The 23,500-nt window shown below is 63.1% G+C and overlaps 1 protein-coding gene across 8 annotated transcripts in view; it reads right to left on the reverse strand.

Moving 5' to 3' along the window:
* Positions 1-18,998, reverse strand: part of MACF1 (microtubule actin crosslinking factor 1) — a 142,378-nt gene extending 123,380 nt beyond the window's left edge. For 3 of the 8 annotated variants that reach the window (XM_085559700.1, XM_085559698.1, XM_085559699.1), the window contains exon 1: positions 18,758-18,997. In XM_085559700.1, the coding sequence (XP_085415826.1) occupies positions 18,758-18,977 (220 nt within the window). In that variant the 5' untranslated portion in view covers positions 18,978-18,997. Of the gene's footprint in view, positions 1-2,397; positions 3,812-12,172; positions 12,335-18,757 lie in introns of those variants that run through there. The other 5 variants (XM_085559688.1, XM_085559687.1, XM_085559692.1 and 2 more) reach the window with 4 other exon arrangements.
* Positions 18,999-23,500: the final 4,502 nt, after the last annotated feature.

A 23,500-nucleotide genomic window follows, 5' to 3' on the forward strand; every position in this document is an offset into this window, starting at 1 on the left:
GTGACCGACGCTGCCCAGGGAAACTCAAGATGGAAAGTGTGTGGAAAGTCTGGGTGACCCCACACCCGCCGGGGCAGGGTCCCCCCCAGGAGCAGCACCCTTTGTCTCCAGCATGGAGACAGGGATCTGGCAGGGCCCCCCAGCCCCATCCCAGCTGGACGGGCTGGGGGCACTGGGATGCTCTCCAAGCCCCTTGGAGGGCTGACAGGGATGGATGCTGGCACGGAGCCGGGGGTCAGGGGCCTGGACTCACACACACACACGAGCATTTACATATGAAACACTCCCAGCTCCAATATCCGCTGCTGCCTCCACCTCCCCGGGGAGATGAATAGAGATGAGGGGGGAGAAGGGAAAAGAAACCTCTCCAGCAATAAAACCTTGTTTTCCTCCAGCTCTGGCCAGCCCCACAGCTCAAGGGCAGGCCGGGCTGGCTGTTCTCAGTGCTGGGAGCACACTTAGATCCATGGCAATGCCAAACAGTGACAGCAGGATGCACGGCACAGCATCCCCCTGCCAGTGAGCACCACAGAGCCAACCATTCCCTGTGGGCACCCCTTTTGTGCCTGGATGCATTGGGAAGCCCCCCAGCAGCGTGGAAGGGCTCAAACTGGTCTGGTTCAAGCAGCACTTGGCCTCCTCCGAGCACAGAACCCCAGAGTGGTTTGGTTGGAAGGGACCTTAAAGGCCATTTCATCCCCACGGGCAAACACACCTTCCACCAGACCAGGTTGCTCCAAGCCCTGTCCAACCTGGCCTTGGACACTTGCAGCCTCCACCGCCCTGAATTAAAACCACAAAGGGCTGTGGTAAACACAGCTGGTGACAGACAAAGTCGTCATCACTGGGTCTAGAGGCAGCAGAAGAGACCAAAACCCACAGGCTGAGCTTCTCAGGGACGTGCCAGCCGCGCTTCCACGTCCTTGTTCCGGGCTCGCGGGAACGGAAAGTGCCACGAGCTCTGGGATGTGGGAGCCAACGCTGCCAGCAGGGCTCTGGGCAGCACCTGGAGAGGGGGAAGGCTGCCAGCTCAGCTCCTGCAAGCAGTCACCTTGTAAACACGATTAATAATGTCATCCTGGCTCCCCGGCCTCGCTCAGCGGGCACGCCGGGAACGCGCCGAGCTGCAGCTGGAGACGGGGCTGGAAAGCTCCGTGGCAGAGCTTCAGCAGCAGCCCCAAAACACAGAGTGGGGCTCAACGGCACCCAAACCCCCCACCCAAACCCAGCACCCGTCCCTGCTGCGGCTGCCAAGGGGCTGGAGATGGAAGGGACGGAGCCAGCCGCCAGCCCCGGCACACCCAGCCGGCACATGGCGACTCGGGGCTCCTTTTACATTGATTCCCAGGGCCAGCTGCAGCGAGGCTCAGGAAAAATGTATGATGGACACCACGGCAGCAGAAGAAAGTGAATTATATTCCTCCCAGACTCGATAACTCAGGGCAGCTGTCAGCACAGAGCTGCGGGATTAACCCTTCGCAGCGGCGGTGGCGGCATGGGAGGGTGGGGACACTGCCAGCCTGCTGGTGACAACTCCCTTGGCTCCCTGCTAAATTAAACATGGAATTGATTCACCTTTGTTATACAATGGGATCAGCTGGTAAAGCCCAGCCGAGGCCTTGCTGTAAAAAAGGGGCAAGTCAATGACAGCATTGTTGGATGACAGGCGATGGCATTCCAGGTGCCTTCTGTTTTCCTCTCCTCTCCTTCCAGCAGAACTCCTGCAGCAGAACGAGGCTGGCTGCGAATTCCAGAGGAAAAAGCTCCTCTGGCAACAGGGAGGATAAAAAAATCAAGAAAGAAAGGGGAGGAAAAGCATTCTCAGAGCAGCAGGTAAGCCGAGCTGCTCTCCTGCAGCCCGGGCTCGCTGCTGGTGGCAGCGGGACAACGGCTGCGTGCCTCCAGCCACCTGCCAGGGGCCAGCCCAGCACGATCGGGTGTCCCAGCTGGCTCTCCAGGGACAGCCCGAGAGAGGCAGGACAGGGCAGAGCACTGGGAAAGAGCTTTGGAAAGAAGGGAAGTGGGAAAACAGCGACCTGCGCCCGGGTGCCCCCGCGCAGCGCAGCAAAGGCACCCTGGGCAGAGCAGGATCAGCCCCCAGCCCGTGGGAACGGCAGCCTGCTCTCCTCCAGAGCAGGAATTTCAGCTCAAATCTTTTCCCAGTTATTTGCCAAGCAGCTTCCCTGCACTGCTGGCAGGGCTGGGCCGGCCACTGCCCCAGCTCTCCTTTGTGCCCAGCTCCAAACCCAAGCAGAGGACAAAGGAGGGAAGCGGAGCAGAGCAGCCCTGCCGGGGAAGCCAGCAGCTCCTCCTGGCTGGGATCTGCCTCCATCAGGGATCCACGACAGATGGTGGCACCCATCTGCCCAGCCTCACCCTGCCACGGGTCACAAATACCTCTCAGGGTGCCGAGTCCATCCAGGAACCTCTTGTACTTCTCCAAGTTCATCTTCCAGGCGTGCTGCTCAGCCGGGCGGCATCGGGGCGAGCAGCAGCAGCTCCGGCCGCCGTGCCCGGCTCAGCGCTCCCCCCGGGCTCCTCGCAGTCGCCCTTTGACCACTGGCAGTGTTTCCTTATTTGAGGAAAGCCTCCCAGGGCTGAGGCCAGCCCCCTTTTTGCAAATGAGCCCAGCAACTGCCCTGCACCACCAGAGCCCCCCCCCGGCATCCCCCATCCCACCCCTCCGGCCGCAGCTTTCAGAGATTGGATGTCCTGGGGATATTTCCAGCCAGGAGAGTGTTGGAGGCAATTGGGAGAGGAAGGAAAAAAAAAAAAAAAAAAATCAATGGGATTGAAAGCGAGGAAAACGCAGGCAGGGGCAGATGGGTTCCCATCCTTGTGGGAAAAGCCACACTGACTGACACCGGTCTATGAGAAGCCATCAGAAAAATGCCACAAAATGTTGGAAAAATGGGCCAGGTGAGACCCAGGAGCAGATGGGGAGCAGATCCCTCCCGTCTCTGCCCCCCGACACTCGCCACATGTTCACCTCGCCCTGGCTGCAAGGGGCTTACAAAGCTGAAAAGGAGATTTACTGGTTTTAAAGGAATTTTTGGCAGCAGGAACCAGCCCAGAGCGATCCGAGTGCCTGACCCGCTCATTGCTGCCCTTCAGCAGGACTGGTGTCCACCAGGCACAGAGCAGGGCTTCTGTTAAATCAAATAATAAAGGCAATAATGACAATGATAATTTTAGGAATATAATCACCATCTCTAGTGTTGAAACGTGCTGTCATGGAGGTAGATCCTGCTCTCCCCATTCCCTCTCTGGAAAGATCCCAGCAGATTGAGCAAGACCCACCACACGGTGCAGGATCATCCTGCCTGGGCTCCCACGCAGCATTTGAGCTTTGCCAGAGGAAGGGGAGAGAAACGGAGCAAGGATGTGCTGCAGGAGCCAAAACTTCCCCCAAAAACCAGGGGGGAACCTCCCTAAAATTCAGGGTAGCAGAGAGATTCCCCTCATCCACGGGCACTTGAATCCCTGGCTCGTTCACCGTGTGTTGAGATGCACCCCCAGAACAACCCCCATCCCACAGCAAATTATCCACAAAAACATCAATAAAACCAAAACACTCATGGAAACAACCCTGTGTCCGCCTCCTCCACAGCTGCAGGACAGACAGACACTTCTCCAGGGACAGACACCCACCGGGGGTATCACTTGGCATGGTGAGCACAGCAAACCCAGCAGGCCAGTTGCTGCTTGTGCCCCTGACAGCTGGGAAGCAGGGAGCCAAAAATCCCTCTGGGAGCTCCCAGTTGGAAAGGGGGGCATGGTGAGGGGGCACCCATCACCCTCTGCACCCCTGGGCTCCGGTGGGATGGAGGTGCCATCCGTTCATCCCAGCTGATCCAGGAGCAGATCCAGCCACAAGAAGAGCCTGGATTTAGGAGCTGGAGGTGCCTGGTGCCCTCTGCATCCCTGGCATCACAGGGTCATCCCCAGCCATCCCCGTGCCCGCCGGCAGCACCAGCAGCAGAATAAAAGTTGTTGGGAGAAGCCAAGTTGTCACCACTAAAAATAGCACAATGGAATTTTCCTCTAAAGGAAGACAAAAACCAAAAAAATCCCGATCCTTGCTGACAAAGGGGCTGTGAGAAGGAAGGGTGGGAACAACCCCACGGAGGGGACATGAGGGGACATCAGGTCCTTCCCCTCCGACACCCCCAAAGAGGCACGGAGAGCTGAGCCCACCACGGGGGGGGACAGAGAGATCCAAACTTCTTTATCTCCATCCTCTCCTTCCTGGCAAAGAGGAGAGCCCAGAGCCAGGACGGGCACTGGACATGGCAAGCAGGCTCCAAAACCACAGCAGCAGGAGGGAGAGGGGGGAATTCATCCTGAGCCCCCCCAAACCCTGCCCTGATGGGGAGAAGGACACTTCTCCCCTCCAGTCCCGAGGGGGTTAATGGGAAGCGGGGTCTGACGCCACACCAGATCCCATCCCCAAGCATCCCAGCTCCTCTCCCCTCTGCTGGGAACGCCAGGAATTCCTGGAGGAGGGAGGATGGCTCCAGCTGGCTCCATCAGCACACTGAGACTGGGGTGGGGGGGGACAGTCAGGGCAGCCCCCAGCTCCAGCAACATCCAGGAATCCCAGATCCCCCAGCACAGCAACTGCCCTCCCAGCAGGAACGACAGGCATCCCAAACAGCCAGGATGAAATATTGAAATATCCCAGCAGCAGGGCCAGGATGAAATATTGAAATATCCCAGCAGGGCCAGGATGAAATATCGCCAGGGGCAGCAGGAAACCTCCCGTGTGTGCCACCCCTGGCTGTCCCCCCGGAGCTGGGGGGATGCTGGGGACCCCAGGAGTGCTGGGGCTGTTCCAAGGTTGCTGCCAGGGGCAGGGAATGGAGGTGTGATCCTGGACACGCCTGGGCTGCAGACTGGATTTATTTTGGGACAGCCTTGAGGCTGTACCGTCACCCCAGCGGGGTCACAGGGCCACGCCAGCTGTCCCCAGCATCACCGTGGACACACCTGAAGCAGAGGGGTGGTTAATGTTGATTAACCCCGTTAATTAACGCTCATTAACGGGGCAGAGCGGGACCATCAGCCTGGGAAGACATCCCGACCCCACGCTGCATGGAAAGGAGTCGCTCCCACAGGATTTACCAGGAGCAAAACTGCCCCAAGGTCAGCTGGAAGCTCCCAGCCAGGGGAGCCCTTGTATACAGTTTCCTGCAGGGAAAAATAAGCTGCTGGTAAAAGCATTTCTATAGGGCCACGCAACGGACACGAATAATGATTAATAAAAACCAAGAAGAGTCCCACCCTGATAGGAGACAAAAATCCCACTGGCATCAAGGCACAGCTCCGTGGCTGTGCAGGAGTGGGGTGGGTGGCTGGGGGGAGCAAGGGCAGAGAAGAGATTTGGAGAAGGAGCTGGTTTCAACCCCAACCGTGGCAGGATTATGCCCATGACCTGGGCAGGGGTCCCAGCAGAGCTTGAGGAAGGGGAAGAGGCTCCCAGCAGAGCTCAAGGTGGGCAAAACAGAAGCTGGGAGAGAACACAGCCCACGCAGGTGCTGCAGAGGTGCAAAACACAGCACTCATCACCTGTGGGAGGCTGGAAAAGCTTCCCCAGCATCATTAAAAAAAAAAAAACACTCATCTGAGCAGAGGAGGGCAGGCAGGGCACGCTGCGACTCAGCAGAGGGAAACAGGGCTCAACAGGAAATGAAAAATGGAAATGCAGGCTTGTCACGCACAGGAAAACAAGAAAATAAACACAATTGTGGCCTCCCGGAGGCTCAGAGCGCTGATAAACAGCGGGTGACAAAGGGACACGCCAGGCACGGCTGCAGGGACCAGCACAGGCTCTGCAGCCAGACCTGTCCCACCTCTGCTGGCACCACAGGGCCAGGCTGTGCCCTCAGGGGTCACAGGGAGCTGCAGCCCCTCCCGGTCCTGCTTCCCACCCGGAATCTCCCAAACCATCTTGCCCAAGAGCCGCCCTCCCACTTCCCCCCTCTCTTCCAGGAATCCCTGGGCTTATCTGACCCAGGAGCAGGACACACAGATCCCATCCCAGCACTCATCTTGCCCTGTCCTGGGCCAAACACGCACCAAGACTGATCACTCAGCCTCCTGCCCCACCACACATCCCCACGGGAAGCTGAGGCTGGAGCATCCCCCTCCCCAGGCAGGTGAGATCCATCCAGACACACAAAACCCCATGCCAAGAGCTTGGCTGTGAAACTCCCCAGCTTATTAACACAAAGCATCCTCCGTGCAGGGAATTTCCTTGGCAGTTTCCCTCTCCGAGCTGGAGGCTGTTTGAACACCCCCAGACCCCCCCCCTCCCCTCCAGACAGTGCTGAGAGGTGAAATCTGGAGTTTCCCGGGAGAAAAAACGTCTGGAAGGAAAGGCAGATCCCAAGGACAGCATCCAGCAGGGATGAGGGCTGTGCTGGGGAGCTCAGCTCCCTGCCACCACCACCAGCACCGGCTCTGCTGGTTCCCACCCCACCCGCAGCCTCCCATGGGGTGGGAAAAAGGTGTGGGCAAGCAGGGGTGAGGAGAGGAGCCGGTTTGCTGGTCCTGCCCATGGGGCTGGGAGGGCTCACCCACTGCCGGGGGACACAGCACGGGTGTCCAGCCCCGGCCATGCCCATCCCAGGTGTGCCAGCACCGCCTCTCCCCAGGGCAGCGATTGCCTCACCTGCCTGGAAAACTCAGCTCGGATCCGGCCACAGCACGGAGCTTGGGAAGGGCTGGATTCTTGCAGCTCGGCGAGTGGGGGTCCCCCTTTCCAGGGCTGATCCTGCTGGGCTGCTTCCCAGCTGCTCCGAGCATCTTCCTGCCACCCCAGCGGCAGAGAAACACTGCCCCGTGCAGGAACCAGCCAGGCTGAGCCATGTCCAGGCAGGGCTCAGCCCCTCTGAGCGGGATCCAGAGATCCCAGCATGGACCAGCTCCCTGACACCCACCCCGAGCTCCATCCCAGCCTCTCCCTGCAGCAAGACGGGAGGAACAGAATCTGCAGCAGCCTGGATTTATCCCTTGCAGACCCATAAAAAAGGCACTTATCACCCGGGTATTCAAACAATGGTGTTAAGACACTTTAAATTTAAATAAAACCTCTTGTTTTACTTCCCTCTGGGAGGTTCCTTGCCACTGGCATCAGCCGGTATGTCCAGAGCAGTCTAAACTTAGCTGACACCAGCGAGACGAGCCTGCAAAAGGAGGTTGGCTCAGACCCAGCAGACGGAGGTCAAAGACTCCGGTCTCGCCCCGGAGCATGAGCCGGGGAGGAAAAGGCTCCACGGGAAGGCAGAGCTGAGGAAAGCAGGCAGAGAACAGCCCCAGCCCTTCCCAAAGGCTGCAGAGAGGAGATCACACCCCGCTCGCATCCCGGTACCGGGGCTGAGGGCACCTCGCAGCCACCCCTGCCCTCCCAGGGCATCTTCTCACAGCCCTGGGCACGAGGAGAAGCAGCCAGGAGCTGCAGGAGCTGCCAGAGCAGGGCCCAGCCAGGGCTTGGTTCATCAGCAGGGCACCAGGACAGCGCTGCTGGGCCCGGGGATGGGATGGGGATGGGATGGGGATGGGGATGGGATGGGGATGGGATGGGATGGGGATGGGGATGGGATGGGGATGGGATGGGAATGGGGATGGGATGGGATGGGATGGGATGGGATGGGATGGGATGGGATGGGATGGGATGGGATGGGATGGGGACATGGATGGGAGGAGGCACACACCTCTCCACCAGGCAATCCCAGCCTTGGCGTGGTGGTGGCTCCACGCAGAGCCAGCTAGGGTGGATCCTGTCACCTGCAACGCCACCAGCCCCATTTCCCCGCTGGCCAAAACAAACGGAGCAAAGCAGCTCCTTGCACCCAGTGCTGGGGCTCCACCTCGGGCACCCGGAGCTGCCCCAGGCTCCTGCCACCTTCCCGAGTCCCCCTTCTGCCTCTGGTCACCCCTCTCCATGCCAGAGAAGCCAATGACTCCCACATAAACCCCCCAAAATTCAGGGTTATTCACTCAATGATGGAAAACTCCACAGCTTCCAGCCCACCTGCTCCAGCCAGGGACTCTCCACTCCAAAAGTGGAACTTGGCCAACCTTCCTCCCGAGGGATGAAGAGGAAGAAGGGCTTCCTCTGCCCCAGCGAGGAGTCACCAGCACGCCAGCAGCCCCAGCAGTGATCTCACAGGCCACAGAGGCCTCGTGCAGCCCGCTCAGCCCAGCCAGGAGCGATGCTCATCCTCGTGGGATGGATCTCCCAGCAATCCCCGGCACCAGGAGGCGGCTGCACGCTGGGAGAGCTGCTTGGCTCAAGGAACAAGGCACCTCCGAGCCCTCAGACACCTCCAGGTGCATTTGTTGTGGCACAACACCAGCCACAAGTGGGGAAAAAATGAGGTTCTTCAGAGATGGGCATGGCCAAGAATGCCACCCACCAGCAGGAAGGCTCCAGACCCAACTGGAATGAATCCTGGTTGATTTATAGAAGGGTCTCCCACCTCTCCTGCCCACCCCAAAGCCTCCTGCAGTCCTTGGGAGGTTGTTCCCTCCCTAACTGAAGGCAGTTTACTCAACCAAGGTGACAAAACACCTTGTGCTGTCCCAGTCCAAACAAGCCAGGCCACGTGCTGGGCACCACAGCACAGGCAGAGACAGCACCAGGAGCGGGGAAAACCTTTTGAGATGCCACAGCTCCAGGTTTTCTACCCCCAATCCCAAAAAAAAACCCCAGTTAATTACAAGAAAGCAAGGATTTCACCAGGATTGATTAGTTAATGTTTACAGCACTGAGAGCAGGGGAAGCATGACCTGTGTTCTGAGCTCGGCAGAGCTGCCGGCACCCTTGAGCTGCCGGGAGCTGCTCACGATTCCCACGTGGCTGGAAATTCCTGATTTTCCAAGGGGACAGCGAGGGTCAGCAACCCCAAAACATGACATGGGAATGGAGAGCGGCCTCAGCTGCTGGGTCCTGCTCAGGGTGACACAACGAGGCTCCCAGCCCCACAGAGAAGCACCCAAAAAGCTCCACCAGCAGCGTCACCCCCGGCGCCGGTGCCGTCATTCCCACCGGGATCCGCGGGCGCAGGTCCCGGCATGTGCTGCCGTGCAGGGATGAGGCAAGAGGGGCTGGAATCCCAGCAGGGAGCTGGCCTGGTGGCTTCCAACTGGGCCACACAGCTGAAGGTGGTGGTGGCACTGGGCACCTCCCAGCTGCAGGTGTGGGGTTCTCTCTCAGGACACCCCCGAGGATGCAAGCAACGAAGTGCTGAGACATCACCCCAGCTGCCGCCCCCAAAACGGCCACTTTTAGCCCCATCCTCTGCTTGAAGCCACCCCCTCGGGAACAGGGCACGGCGGGTGGGTGTCCCCGCAGCGCTGATGCAAACGTCCTCCCCCGGGCAGGCCTGGCATCGGGAGCGCTGCGGCACGGCTCCCCGGCACCGAGGGTGGGGGTTCTCGGGAGGAAAGGAGCCACGGGGATCTGCCAGTGCTTCACTCCTGTCACAGTGAGCTCCTGGGCACTCTGTGCCCCTTCCCCAGGACCCCGGGACTCTGATCTGATACCCCTGGACCCTCCTTCCTGCCCCGACCCTGCCCAAAGTCCATACAGACCCCTGACATTTCCTGTTCTGCTCTTTTGCCCCTTGGACACCACAGAATAAAGAGAGCTGAACCAACATATTTCAGGGTAAGAGCCTCTTTTAGGAATCTTTACATCTCCTGACATTCCTCCCCTCACAGCCTCGGATCTCTGGGCCAGCTGATATTCAGGGGCTGTGTGAGGTGGGGAATGTCAGAAGAGGACACTCAGGTGAGACATTCTCACTCTGCAATTGCCTGAAAGAAGCTTGTGGCCAGCTGGGGATTGGCCTCGTGTCACAGTGAGCTCCTGGCACTCTGTGCCCCTTCCCCGGGACTCTGATCTGATACCCCTGGACCCTCCTTCCTGCCCCGACCCTGCCCAAAGTCCATACAGACCCCTGACATTTCCTGGTCGTGCTCTTTTGCCCCTTGGACACCACAGAATAAAGAAAGCTGAACCAATGTATTTGGGGTAAGAGCCTCTTTTAGGAATCTTTACATCTCCTGATATTCCTCCCCTCACAGCCTCGGATCTCTGGGCTAGCTGATATTCAGGGGCTGTGAGGGGAAAACATCACACTCCTGCCCACTAGGGAGATTCAGCACCCCAGCCTGCTCTGGGACCTCTCCTTCCCTCCAGACCTGTCCCAGCTCATTCCACAGCGGAGGCTTTGCTGCACAAATTGGGTTTTTTTTTAGGGTTTTTTGGGTTTTTAGTGGTGCTGTCTCAAAGAATTGCATTTGCAATCCTGGCTCTGGCAATGCCAAGCGTCCTCCTTGCCGCCGGCGCTGGCAGAGCCGGGTCCTGGATGTGCCCACCACAAGAACACCACAGGTCTCCCCACTGGGCCCTCAGCAGTCACATTTCATTGAAAATTCTCTGTTTTTGCAGGATTAAGAGGGGGAGGGGATGAGCCAGTGGAAAACTTGTTCTGGACAGGAAAAACCAAGCAGTTCACAGGAGCTGCAGTGGGGAATAACAGGGAAGAGACAACACATCCACCAACTCAAACTCAAAGAACCCAAACTGGGGTTCCCACTCAGCCCTGGCAGTGCTGGTGGGATGCCCCAGGAGGGGTGGGGAGCTGGGAAGGGTTCAAAAGCAAAGGAAAGCTTTCATGGGGTATAAACACTCATTTCCCCTACTCTACAAACAAGCTCCGACAACACCCAGCAGGGTATTTCCAAGTTATCCAGCTTTTTACCACATCCCAGTGCAAAAACCAGGTATTCCCTGGAAAAACCCCTTCCCAAAAACCCAAACTGCTCATGGAAGGCACCAAGAGCCAGAGCAGGGAGTGGGCAAGGGGAGCCCAGGTGCCAGGGGTGCTCCATCTGGATGAAGTGCATTACAGGCCCTGGAATTTCCTTTATTTTTCCTGGAACAAAGCAAACCCGATGCAAACAGCAGCTCCTTCCATGCCAGCGTCTCTACGCTGAACCCAACTACATCAAAGCAGCTCTTTATTAATAAAAAAGTTTGTCAAGTACTGGGACAAGCCCAAGTCACGTTTCCCGAGGCACCTGAGGAGGTTTTATTCCCTGCTCCCTGCGGAGGCTGAGCGTCTCTCCCACCTCTGGGATGCTGGAGTGGCACCCCCCAAATCAGGGAGCCAGGGAATCCATTATTCCCCTTTTTCCGCAGGAAAATAAAGGAAAAGGAAACAGCGCCCGGCTCCTCTCGGCTCAGCCATCCACATTTTAAAGAGACTTGGCTGTTAAACTTCTAAAACGGAGCACTGGGAGCCCTGTGGGGCTGGAATCTGGGCTCCAGCACAAGCCTAGCGCTGCAGCGGGGAGGAGGGGAAAAAAAATAATAATAACAAGCAGAAGAATGGGAACGCACACACACAGCTGCCGGGGACGAGCCGCTGACATCAAAACTGCACACTCACTGCCGGTACCGGCCCCGGCCCCTCATCCCCACCCACCCCGGCCGCGTGGGGGGCTCTGGGGACACGGGTGGGTGCCCACAGCCCCGGTGGCACCGCGGGGGAGGGCGCAGGGATGAGGATGCCGCGCTGCTCCGAGCGGCTGGGATGCTGGGCACCCCACGGAAGGGCCACGGGGACCCCAAAACTCGGGGAAAGCGCAACCCAGGGGATTTGGGGGGATGCTCACGGAGCCATCCCACGCTGGGCACAGCAGCGCCGCTCATCCCCCCGGCACCCCACGCAGGGATGCTGAGCCCGCGGGCAGCCCACGCAAGGAGCAGCGGCGCCCAGGAACCCCACGCAGGAGCGGGGAGCTCCCCCACACAGCCCACGGCAGGAAGCCGGGACACGCGGGACGCTCAGAGGCTCGTCCCCGCCGTGGGGACACTCGGAGCAGGACACCCCACGCGGGGACCCGAGGATGCTCCCCCGAGCATCCACCCCGAGCATCCGCCTCCAGCGCTCCGGCACCGAGGAAACACCGAGAAAACAGCGAGAAAACAGCGAGAAAACACCGAGGAAACACCGAGAAAACAGCGAGAAAACAGCGAGAAAACACCGAGAAGGCTCCGGGAAGGCTCCGGGAAGGCACCGCGGAGGCGCCGGTTCAGCCCCGCGAGGCGGCCCCGGCGCTCCCCGGGCCCGGCGGCGGGCGGCGGCGGGCTCGGTACCTTTGTAGCGCTCCAGCACGTCCTCGTAGGCCTGCACGAACTCCTTCTCCTGGCTCCGGTTGGCCGGGAGCAGCCCCGGCACGTACCCGGCCATGGCGGCCTTTGTGCCCCGCCCGGCGCAGCTGCCGGCGGCGCGGCCAGGGCCCGTCTGAGCCGGGGCCGCTTCCGCCGCGCCGCGCCCGGCGCCGGGACCGCCCCGGGACACCGGGACCGCCCCGGGACCGCCCTGGGAACCGCCCTGGGACCCGCCCTGGGACACCGGGACCGCCCCGGGACCGCCCCGGGACCGCCCCGGGACACCGGGACCGCCCCGGGACCGCCCCGGGACCGCCCCGGGACCGCCCCGGGACCGCCCCGGGAACCGCCCCGGGACACCGGGACCGCCCCGGGACCGCCCCGGGACCGCCCCGGAACATCGGGAACCGCCCCGGGACCGCCCTGGGAACCGCCCTGGGACCCGCCCCGGGACACCGGGACCGCCCCGGGACCCGCCCCGGGACACCGGGACCGTCCCGGGACCGCCCCGGGACCGCCCCGGGACACCGGGACCGTCCCGGGACCGCCCCGGGACCGCCCCGGGACCGCCCCGGGACCGCCCCGGGACACCGGGACCGCCCCGGGACCGCCCCGGGACACCGGGACCGCCCCGGGGCCGCCCTGGAACATCGGGAACCGCCCCGGGACCGCCCCGGGACCGCCCCGGGACACCGGGACCGCCCTGGGAACCGCCCCGGGACACCGGGACCGCCCCGGGACCGCCCCGGGACCGCCCGGGAACATCGGGAACCGCCCCGGGACCGCCCCGGGACACCGGGACCGCCCCGGGGACCGCCCCGGGAACCGCCCCGGGACACCGGGACCCGCCCCGGGACACCGGGACCCGCCCCGGGACCCGCCCCGGGACCGCCCCAGGACGCGCCCCGGGACACCGGGACCGTCCCTCGCCAGCGAGACCCCCGCAGCTGACACGGGACCCGCCCCGGGACCCGCCCCGGGACCCGCCCTCGGGTCGTGCCCACGGACAGGGACACGGCCCTAGATCCGCTCATGGCTCCCGGGACACCCCAAAACCGCCCGTGGGACACTGCCGTGGGGGGGACACTGCCGTGGGGGGGACACTGCCGTGGGTGGGACACTGCCGTGAATGGGGACACTGCCGTGGGTGGGACACTGCCATAGAGGGGACACTGCCGTGGGGGGGACACTGCCGTGGGTGGGGACACTGCCATAGAGGGGACACTGCCGTGAATGGGGACACTGCCATAGAGGGGACACTGCCGTGGGGGGGACACTGCCGTGAATGGGGACACTGCCGTGGGTGGGACACTGCCATAGAGGGGACACTGCCGTGAATGGGGACACTGCCATAGAGGGGACACTGCCGTGGGTGGGACACTGCCATAGAGGGGACACTGCCGTGGGTGGGACACTGCCGTGAATGGGGACACTGCCATAGAGGGGACACTGCCGTGAATGGGGACACTGCCATAGAGGGGACACTGCCGTGGGTGGGACACTGCCGTGGGTGGGACACTGCCCTGGACACGCCCCAGAGTCCCAAATTCCCATGGCCACGCCCATCCGCACAGACCACGCCCACCAGACCGGTTGGCTCCGCCCCTGATGAGGCCCCGCCCCCTGAGCCCGCCCCCGGCTCGCCGCGACCCCTGGCGGCCGCTCGGGCAGCGCCGCGGGGACACCGGGGGGACACCGGGGTGACACCGGGGGTGACATCGGGATTATACTGGGGGGACATAGGGGTGACATCGGGGAGTACACTGGGGGCGACACCGGGGTGACACCGGGGTGACACCGGGGGGACAACGGGGGTGACATCGGGGGGACAACGGGATTATACTGGGGGGGACATAGGGGTGACATCGGGGATTACACTGGGGGGGACACAGGGGTGACACAGGGGTGACATCGGGGATTACACTGGGGGTGACACCGGGGTGACATCGGGGACTACACTGGGGGTGACACCAGGGTGACACCGGGGGGACAACAGGGGTGACATCGGGGTGACATCGGGATTATACTGGGGGGACATAGGGGTGACATCGGGGACTACACTGGGGGTGACACCGGGGTGACACTGGGGGGACAACGGGGGTGACATCGGGGGGACAACGGGATTATACTGGGGGGGACATAGGGGTGACATTGGGGATTACACTGGGGGGGACACAGGGGTGACACAGGGGTGACATCAGGGACTACACTGGGGGTGACACAGGGGGTGACACTGGGGATTATAATGGGAGTGACATCAGGGTGACATCGGGGATTCTACTGGGGGTGACATCGGGGTGACATTGAAGATTACACTGGGGGTGACACATGGGTGACACTGGGGTGACATTGAAGATTACACTGGGGGTGACACATGAGTGACACTGGGGTGACAATGACTGTGATACCAGGAATGACACCAGGGGAGTGACACTGTGTGTGACACCAGGGGGTGACACTGGGGACAACACAGGAGGGTGCCTGACACAGGCAGTGACACCAGGGGGTGACACAGAGGGGTGACAGCGGGACTGACACCAGGGGTGACACCCTGCACTGCCTGGAGGGGACCCCTCAGCATCACCTGGAGAGGAACGGGCAGGAAAAAGGGGCCCCTGAGAATCAGCCGGGGCACTTCGGAGGGGACGGAAAGGGGACCAGAAGGGCAGAGCCAAACCCCGCCGGGTTTGGGAAATGGGGGTTCAGGGCAGCCTGGAGCTCCCGGACCCACAGAAACCCCACTCAGCCCCCCCAAATCCCAGCTGAGCTGACGGAGCAAAGCTTCCCGTGGAAACAGGAGCATGAGAGTGGCTGTCCCCAGGCCAGGGGACACCCCAGGCCCCCCAACACCCATGCAGACCCCGCTGAGCCCACAGGACACCCCCTGGCCATCACCCCCGCCGGTCCCAGCCCCCCCACCCCACACTGGGGCAAATCCCGGCCCTTTTTTGGCCATCTCGAGATGTTGCTTTTTTCACCCCGATGCGCCGTTCCCATGGCAACTGGAGGGCCCGGCTGGGTAACCACGGCAACGAGAAAAGCCCCATCCCGCTCAGCCAGCCACCCTGTGTGTCCCCACCGTCACCCAAAGACCCCCGAACCCCTTCAGGGTGGGGAGGGCCGCACCCCACATCCCTCCAGGGAATGAGGAGGGACCAGGGGCAGCACCTCCATCTTCCTCCTCCTCCTCCTCCTCCTCCCCCCGCAGCCCCAGGCCTGGGGTGGGGTTCCACAAATCACCCCCCTCATCCCGGTTTTGGAGGCATCTCCCTTTCAGCTTGGCGCCTTAATTAGGAGAAGTAATTAACGTGGCACAGAGCGCGGCTGCCCAGCCGCATCCCCGGCAGAGCCTCCATGGGGAGGAGGGTTTCGATCGCCGCGACCTCGTGGCAGGGCCTTTGTGCCCGGCGGTGCCAGGCACGCATCCTCAGCGGAGCATCGCACTGGGAACGGCCGGAGAATCCCCCTGGGAACGGCCGGAGAATCCCCCTGGGAACGGCCGGAGAATCCCACTGTTAATGGCTGGAGAATCTCACTGGGAACGGCCGGAGAATCCCCCTGGGAACGGCCAGAGAATCACACTGGGAACGGCCAGAGAATCACACTGGGAGCGGCCGGAACATCCCACTGGGAACGGTCGGAGAATCTCACTGGGAACGGCCGGAGCATCCCCCGGGAGCGGCCGGAGCATCCCCCGGGAACGGCCGGAGCATCCCCCGGGAGCGGCCGGAGAATCCCACTGGGAACGGCCGGAGCATCCCCCGGGAGCGGCCGGAGCATCCCCCGGGAGCGGCCGGAGCATCCCCCGGGAGCGGCCGCAGGGCCGCAGCTCCCCCGGCTCTGCCCGCGGCGCCGCCCGGCACGGAGCCCCGCAGCGGTGCCACATCCCCGTGACCCAAAATCGCCTTCCCAGGCAAAGGGAAATGCGTGCCGGCCAGCTGGCACTCCGCGATTCCTGCTCGGGCAGCGGCAGCGCTGCTCGGAACCTGCCCCGGGCCGGCGGCTCCCGGGGCGGCGGAGAACGGGGGGTTTGTTCCGTGTCCCCGGGGACGGAGCGCGGCTCCTTCCCGCAGGCAGCGCCGGCCCTGCCAGCGGCGCGGGGGACGCGCCCGGGTGACAAAGGACTCCCAGGAACCTTTTCAAAGAGCCTTGGAAAGCCCCCGCGACGCCTCGTCCATCACCCCCTGGCATCCCGGAGTGCCCCGGCCCCTCCTGCCCCAGCCCGGCCCTGGCAGCACGGAGCGCAAGCAGATTTAGGATGAAAGAGCTCCTTTTTTTCCCCCAAAAGCAGCCACCCCCGCCCACCCTCGCCCTCTGCCAAGCGCCCGGAGCCAGACAGAGCAAGGCAGGGCCAAGGGTCACACTCTGACCCTCCACGTCCTGCTCCCTCCTCCCCTCCCACCGCTGCCTTCCCAGGAGATGCCAGAAAAGCAGGGAACGGCTCCAGAGCTGCCTGGAGACCTGGGCCAGCGAGTCCCAGCCCCCCACAGGCCCTCCCTGGGCTCTGGCCTCCTTTCCTGGGCTCTGGTGGCCAGAAGAGACGCAGAGACTGCTGGACCCCATGAAGAGTGAGGAGGAAGAGCCCCCCAGACCTCTGAGTCCCCTCAAAACCAAGATCCCTGTGTCCCCCAAACCCACAAAGGTGCCACTCCTTCTGTGTCACCTCTGCAAGGTCCATGGTGGCACAAGGCTGGGGCTCCCCAGCCCCAAATGATGCCCAGGCTCCATGGCCAGGCCCTGGTGGCCCTTCCTGGGGTTCCCAAAAAGCAGAGCCCCCACTGCCCTCCCCTCAGCTCACTGAGAGGTGCCAGGTCCCCCAGGGCACGCTCCTCAGGCACCATCCCTGCTCCCAAGCCTGATGCCAGTGGGAAGAGGCACTGGGGCAGCCAGCGCCCCGCAGACGTTCCCACTGAATAATGCAAGGACCTGAATCAATATTTCAGTTCATTTTCAAACTTGGTGACACAAAACTGTCTCGGAACTCTTCTTTTTTGTTGTTGTTTTTTGTTTGTTTTTTTTTCCCAGCTCAGCACTGTCTCATTTCACCTCCCGAGTTATTTTTAATGGGCAATCTGCATGAGACCGAATTTTGTGACATCCCCCTGCCTTTCATCACGGGCTGGATCCAGCTGGGTGACAACAAGCCCTCGGCATCCCGGGCAGAAATGGAGCTGGGGAATGGCTGAGCCTTGGCAGAATCCATCCCTGGCGTGTGGGAGGATGGGGATTTTGGGGCAGAGCGGGTCCATGAGAAGCAGTGAACATGGCAGGATCCCGGTACCCCTCCATCTCCCAGCCCCAGGGATTTGGGATTTGGGATTCGGGGCAGGCCCAGCCACACCCTGCACATTTGCCTATCCCAGCCCCAGACGGTGAATTCTCAAGAACCATCATTTGAATCAACTGGTTCTTCCAGCCCCAAGATCCCCGGGCTGGCACGGCGGCACGGCCGGATCCCCGGGCACCCCCGTGCCATGGGGCAGGCAGGGAGAGAGGGAGCAGCACCCCACAGCCACCCCTGAGCTGGTGGCAGCTGCCCCTGTGCCAGGAGCGTCCCAGTGCTGCCCAGTGCTCCCAGTCTGTGCCCCCACAGGGTGGAAGCCCAGCACTGGGGCTGGTTGGGTCACCCACTGGGCAGAGCGGGCACCTCAGGGCTTGTCACCCTTGTGCCCACCCCCACCAGGGAGATTAAAGCCCAGCCCCGGGTTCTTCTTGGAGCGACAGGCAGGGACAGCCCGGCCAGGGCTCAGCAGGGTTCCCCCAGCACGGCCCCGATTCCCAAATCCCCAAATCCCCGTTTGCTCGGGCAGATCAAAGGAGATGCGGGCAGACCTCGGCAGACACAGATCAAAGCCCTTGACGGCCATTTGGCCCCAGTGAAGAATCAAATCGCAGCTCCGGTGCCTGGAGGCCCCACCCTGAGCAGATCCCCCCATCCTCCCTCCCCAGCGCCCCCAGAGCGGCGCCGGACCAGGAGCCCCTCGGCCAAGGTGGGTCCATCCCTGTCTTTGTTTCTGCTTCCCTGCCCTGCTCCTTCCCCGGGCTGGGACCGGGTCAGCAGCACGGCAGGCAGGGGGACACACGGAGCGCTGTCCCCTCCACACGGGGACACCAGCACGTCCCAGTGAGCGCAGACACGGAGCTGCTGATGGGCACCACAAAGGAGCAGCCCCAGCTCCATCGGCCGGCCGGGAATCCCCAACCTCCCCGGGCAAATTCCTCCCCGGAGTTCAGCCGAGGGCATTGTTCCACCGAGGAGCCATTCAGTCCTTAATGAAACCTTTTAATGTCACCCAAGCCGCGAGCTGGAGGCGCCCAGTCATCCCTTAACCCCGGCGCTGAGGGGATGAGCCGCCCGGGGCGAGCCTGGAGAGGACAAAGCCAGGGCAGAGCCAAAGCACCACCCTGCTCCTCGGCCACCAGAGCCACATCCATCCCTCCCCTCCTCTCCCCATCCATCCCCAGGCTCCCTGAGGAGCTGTGGGGCACAGAGGTGACCCCAAGAGCAGCTCAGTCACCGCGGGGGAGCCCCGAGAACCCCCGGGGGGAGCCAACAAGGCGCTGCCTTACCTGCGACCCTGACGACAGCCCTCTCGGCCGGGTCCAGCACCGAATCCTGACTCTTCCTCTTCCTCTGCTCATGGAGGGGTAAATTCCAGGGCAAGGTGTCCCCGGGGGGGCAGGGGGAGAGGCTGCCCGAGCGCTCGCTGCGGTAGGAGCGCTCGCTCCGGCACGACCGCTCGCTCCGGCAGGAGCGCTCGCTGAGGGTCTCCTCGTCGGAGGACGACATGGCCCAGGGCAGGGGCAGGAGGGCGGGCAGGACGTCCCCGCGGGCAGCGGCGGCCTGCAGAAGGAGCAAACAGCGAGTGACACCGGGCCACCGGCCGCGGGGCCCTCCCCGCCACAGCTGCTGCTGCGGGTGGTGGAGAAGGGATCGCCCACCATGGGTGTCTCTGCCCTCTCGGCCAGGTGGATCAGCCCTCCTGGAGGTCCTGAATGCTGCCTCAGTTTCCCCCTTGCTGGGCTTCCCAGGGATGGGGACAGTGGCACGGCTGCCCCTCTAGCAGCAAAGCTCAGGCTGGCATCCCTGACTCGCTCCCACAAAGCCAAGTCCAACCTTTTGGGCTCGATTTCTTTGTGCTCGGCGCAAGAAGGAGCATGAGCTCGGCTCTGCCCTTTGTACCTGCAGGTTTTTCCCCTCTGACAACGGGGATGGCTTTAAAAATCTTATTAATCATGGCAGAGGAAGATGGTAGGGCTTTCTGGAGCACGCCGGGAGTGAGCTGTGCCGCGTACACACGCTGGGCAAATAAGCACCTTGCATGAGACATATTTAAAATAAATCTCATTGTGTCCTCTAGCACGGCCAGGAAAAATGCCTGAGACTCCTACAACCGATGTGCCGCGGCGCAGGAGCCGCCTCCATCACGCCGAGCCTTTCCTTATTCCCATCATTTAATCAGCAAAACAGGAACAAAGAGACCCAAAAAAACATTGAAAGAAACGGAGAAAGGATTCCATGAGTCATTCACCCCCCATTGAAAAGCTGCGAAAAAATGAATCGCGGCCCAAAACCCCGGTAGCCCCGAGGGGCTCAGCCCGCGCCCCGCTCTTGGGGGACCCACGGGTGCGGGGCCGGGGGGGCTGCGGGGCCGGGCGGGGTTCGGTGCCCAGGGAGCGGCAGGGCCGGGGGCTGCGGGGGTTGGAGCCGGGTTTGCGGCACGGCCGGGGGGGCAGCAGGTGCGGGAGGCAGCGGGGCGCGGGCACGGCTCTGCGGGGGCACACGGGGCCGGTGTGGCCCCCCCCGGGTCCTGCTCCCACCTGGTCCTACCCTTCCTCCCGGTTCTCTCCCGTGCCCGCAGCTCCAGCCCAGCCCCGGCGGCTGCTGTCCCGTTTTCCCGGTCCGTCCCCATCCCCACCCGCCGCCCTTCCGCGCTCCATCCCCGCTGCATCCCCGCGTCCTGCCCTTCCCGCTCCATCCCCCGCTCTGACCCTGCGCTCTCCCGCTCCATCCCCGCTCCATCCGCCGCCTTTCCCCGGTCCCTCCCCGCTGCGCAGCCCCCTGCCCGCAGCCCCGGCTCCGCTCACCCCCCGCCGGCGCTCCGGTACCGACTCGGCGCGGGCAGGACGCGGCGCTCCGGTGCCGGCCCGGCCCCGCCGTGCGCTCCCGGTCCGGCCGCTCCCGGCCCCGCCGTGCGCTCCCGCCGCCGCGGCGCCTCCCCCGGCCCGGCCCGGCCCTGCCCACCGGGCGGCGGGGAGCGGCGGGGGGGTCCCGGCCGCCTCCCGCCCCGCACAGCCCCGGGGCCGGCCCCGCCGCCCGCCCCTGCGCCAGCACAACCGGCACCTCCACCCCGGGCACCCCCGGGCCGGCCTCGGGCAACCCCCTCGGGGCTCCCAGCCTGCGCCCTCCGACCTGCCCGGGCTCCCCAGAGCACCCCAAGGCCCGCTGCCTCCCCACCCTGCACCCCCCTTGCACAGGGAGTCCCCCCCAAGCACCCAGCAGCTCTCCGCACCCCGCAGAGCCCCCCCGGCATCCTCGCAGCATCCCCGTTCCATCCTCATCCTCCGGCTCCCCCCAGGCCCGGGGGAATTGGAGCACCCATCGATCGGGGATCGGGGCCGGCAGCCGCAGCGGGGCATGGCGGGGGGACACGGGCTCGGGAAGGTCCCGAGGGCCGCGCCGGGAGAGCCGCGAGCTGCCCAGGGCCTCACCTGCGGGGCAGCCGCGCATCCCAGCCGCAGCCGAACGCGTCCCAGCGCCAGCCGCGGCGCGGGCAGGGACACCAGGAGCAGCCCGAAGGGGTGGCGGAGCTGCACGACAGCCCCGGCCGCCTGGCAGGAGTGAAGCAGGCTAAACCGCTCCGGCTGACGGCAGATCCAGCCGCCCCGCACCGACGGCGGCATCCCACGGGCGGCGGCGGCGGCTCCGTGCCACGGCCCCGGGCCAGCGCGGCCGCTCCCGCGGCGCCGCACGCGGCCCGGCCAAGCCCGGCGGCCCGGTCCCCCCGGGGTCTCGGCGCTCCCGAGCGCCCCGTGGGCATCTCTGCCCCGCCGGTTCTCAGATCTCATCCCAACAGCTCTGCTCCCCCGCCGCGTGTTTCCCCGAGTGCTTCCAGCCACGGGGTGGGACGCGGTGGAGGACACGGGGCGTGGGGTGTGGTGACAGCCGCTCCTGGACGCGGCTTGGGACGTGTTGCCCTGCGGCCCTGCCCGCTGGGGTGCAGGGATGGGGAGGAAGCACTCGGCCAAAACCGGCCCGGGTGTGGACACGCCGGTGGGGTGACTCCACAGATGCAAGGCCTCGAAGACACGAGGTCCAGTTGGGAATGCGGCTGTGAGCTCCGGGACCTGGCAACCCTGGTGGGCTGCAGACTGGTGCTGGGGACGTGCGGGCAGAGTAAAGGGTGTACTGGAAAAGGGTGTGCTTGTGGGCTGGCACCAGTCCCACCACGCCAACGACAGGGGACAGTGGCAGGGCCATCACCCTGGTGCCACCCTGGCGCTGCTTTCTGTGCACACCCTCGGAGCGTCCTGGTCACTGATGGATAAACGCGCTCAGGCGGGGGCTGCGGATCCCATCGTTACAGGGGACCCCAAAACCCGTGAGAGCTGTGGAGCAGGGGAGGCTCACCCCGGCAGCCCCAGAGGCGCTGGGAGAAGAAGGAGAGCGCCTGGAGAGGCAGACGCTGCCGCAGCGCCGTGCCCAAAGCTCCCGGACGGGTTGGGCGGCTCAGCCGCGTGTCTGCAGCGCTGCCGGCCCCGAGAGAGCGCGGCCGCGGCCGGCCCGGCCCCCGGCACACGCCGGGGCGATGCTGTGACACCCTCGGTCACCCCTGCTGCCCGCCTCGGTGACCGGGCACCGCTCCCCTCGGGACAGCACGCGGGGCTGACGGCCCGCCCGGCTGCGGGAAGCGCACGGTGACGCGTGCCTTTGTGTCACCAGGTGCCTTTGTCACCCCGTGTGTCACCAGCCGGGCTCCAGCCTCCTCCCTCCCGCTGCTCCGGGAGCAAAGGCAGCCAATTCCAGCCGTGCTGAGTCCCGGGGGAGCGCGGGCGGCTGGGAGACGGCGCCGGTTCCAGCCCGCGTGGATCTGACAGCCGGAACGCGCTTCCCGAAATCCCTGGAGCGCCGGGAGGCGCTGGATTATTTGTGCTGCGAATCTGGGTTAGGATCCTGCGTTGTTTTGCCTACGTGGAGACAGGGAATCGTTATTTCGGGAGGAAGGGGAGGCAGGTTCTCCCGAAATAATTTCATTTCCCTGTTCCTGCGCTGCTCAACAGGATTGAGGGGACCCCCGGGACCCCGAGTGCCGAGACCTTGGACATCCGCAGGGATGCAGGGAGATGTCTCCTGGTGCAAATCAGCCAGAACCTGGCTCTGCCCCCAGAACTGTCCCCTCTCCCTCATTAAAACCTCTGCCCAAGCCCAGGGCTGAAATCTGCCTTTTCCCTTGACTTTTGATAAATTATTCATTTCCTGAGAGTTGTTTGTTCCCCCTCTCCAAGGCAGAGAGGAGCTGCAGATGATGCGCAGCACATCCAGGGAGCTGCAGGAGGTGGGAGCTCAGCCCAATCCCAGAGCCCAACTCCCACTCCTGGGGGCTAAAGGTTGTAGGAAAATGGGAATGAGGGGCTGGGGGGAGGGATGGTGCTCTGCCCTCAGCAGCTCCTGGCCAGCCAGGGCTGTGTCCACGGCAGAAGCAGCTCCCCACGGAGATCTCCCACCCCCGGTGCCTCCCACCCAGCTGGGACGTGGCATCACCCCGTGCCAAAAAAGCGACAAAAAAGGCAAAGAGCAAAATATAAATTTGGAACTACTACAGGCTGGATATGGATCCTGTTCAGGCTTGGTGGTGAACCACACTGTGGAGCTGAGGATGCTCCAAATCCCTTTGCCCAGGGGAATTCAGTCAGGAGCATCGGATCCATTTTCGATCCCTGCTGCTCAGCCAGAGCCTTGGCCTCCTCCCAACAGAGCTGGGACGTGTTTTTATTTTAATCTCTCCGTAAATTTGATTGTTTTCATCACGTCTTTGATGATTCCCTTTATTGGTGCAATTCCTGACAGAGCTTTTAACTCGAGCAAATGGATCCTCCTGCCCATCGCCGGCACAATTGGATTTTGAACGGATCTAAGGAGCCACTCGGGAGCCAGGAGCGCTCGGATGCATCCCAAATATTTCCCCTGACATCTGGAGTGCTCCATGGGATGAGTCACTCTCCACACCAGTCAGCTGCCAGGACTTTTGCTGAGCCTGGTTTTATTTTTTCCTTCCTCTCCCTGGAAAAGCAACGCTTCTAACCAAAACAGGG

Source organism: Lonchura striata, chromosome 23, assembly GCF_050655825.1.
Source record: "Lonchura striata isolate lonStrDom1 chromosome 23, ASM5065582v1, whole genome shotgun sequence".
Classification (NCBI taxonomy): Eukaryota; Metazoa; Chordata; class Aves; order Passeriformes; family Estrildidae; genus Lonchura; species Lonchura striata.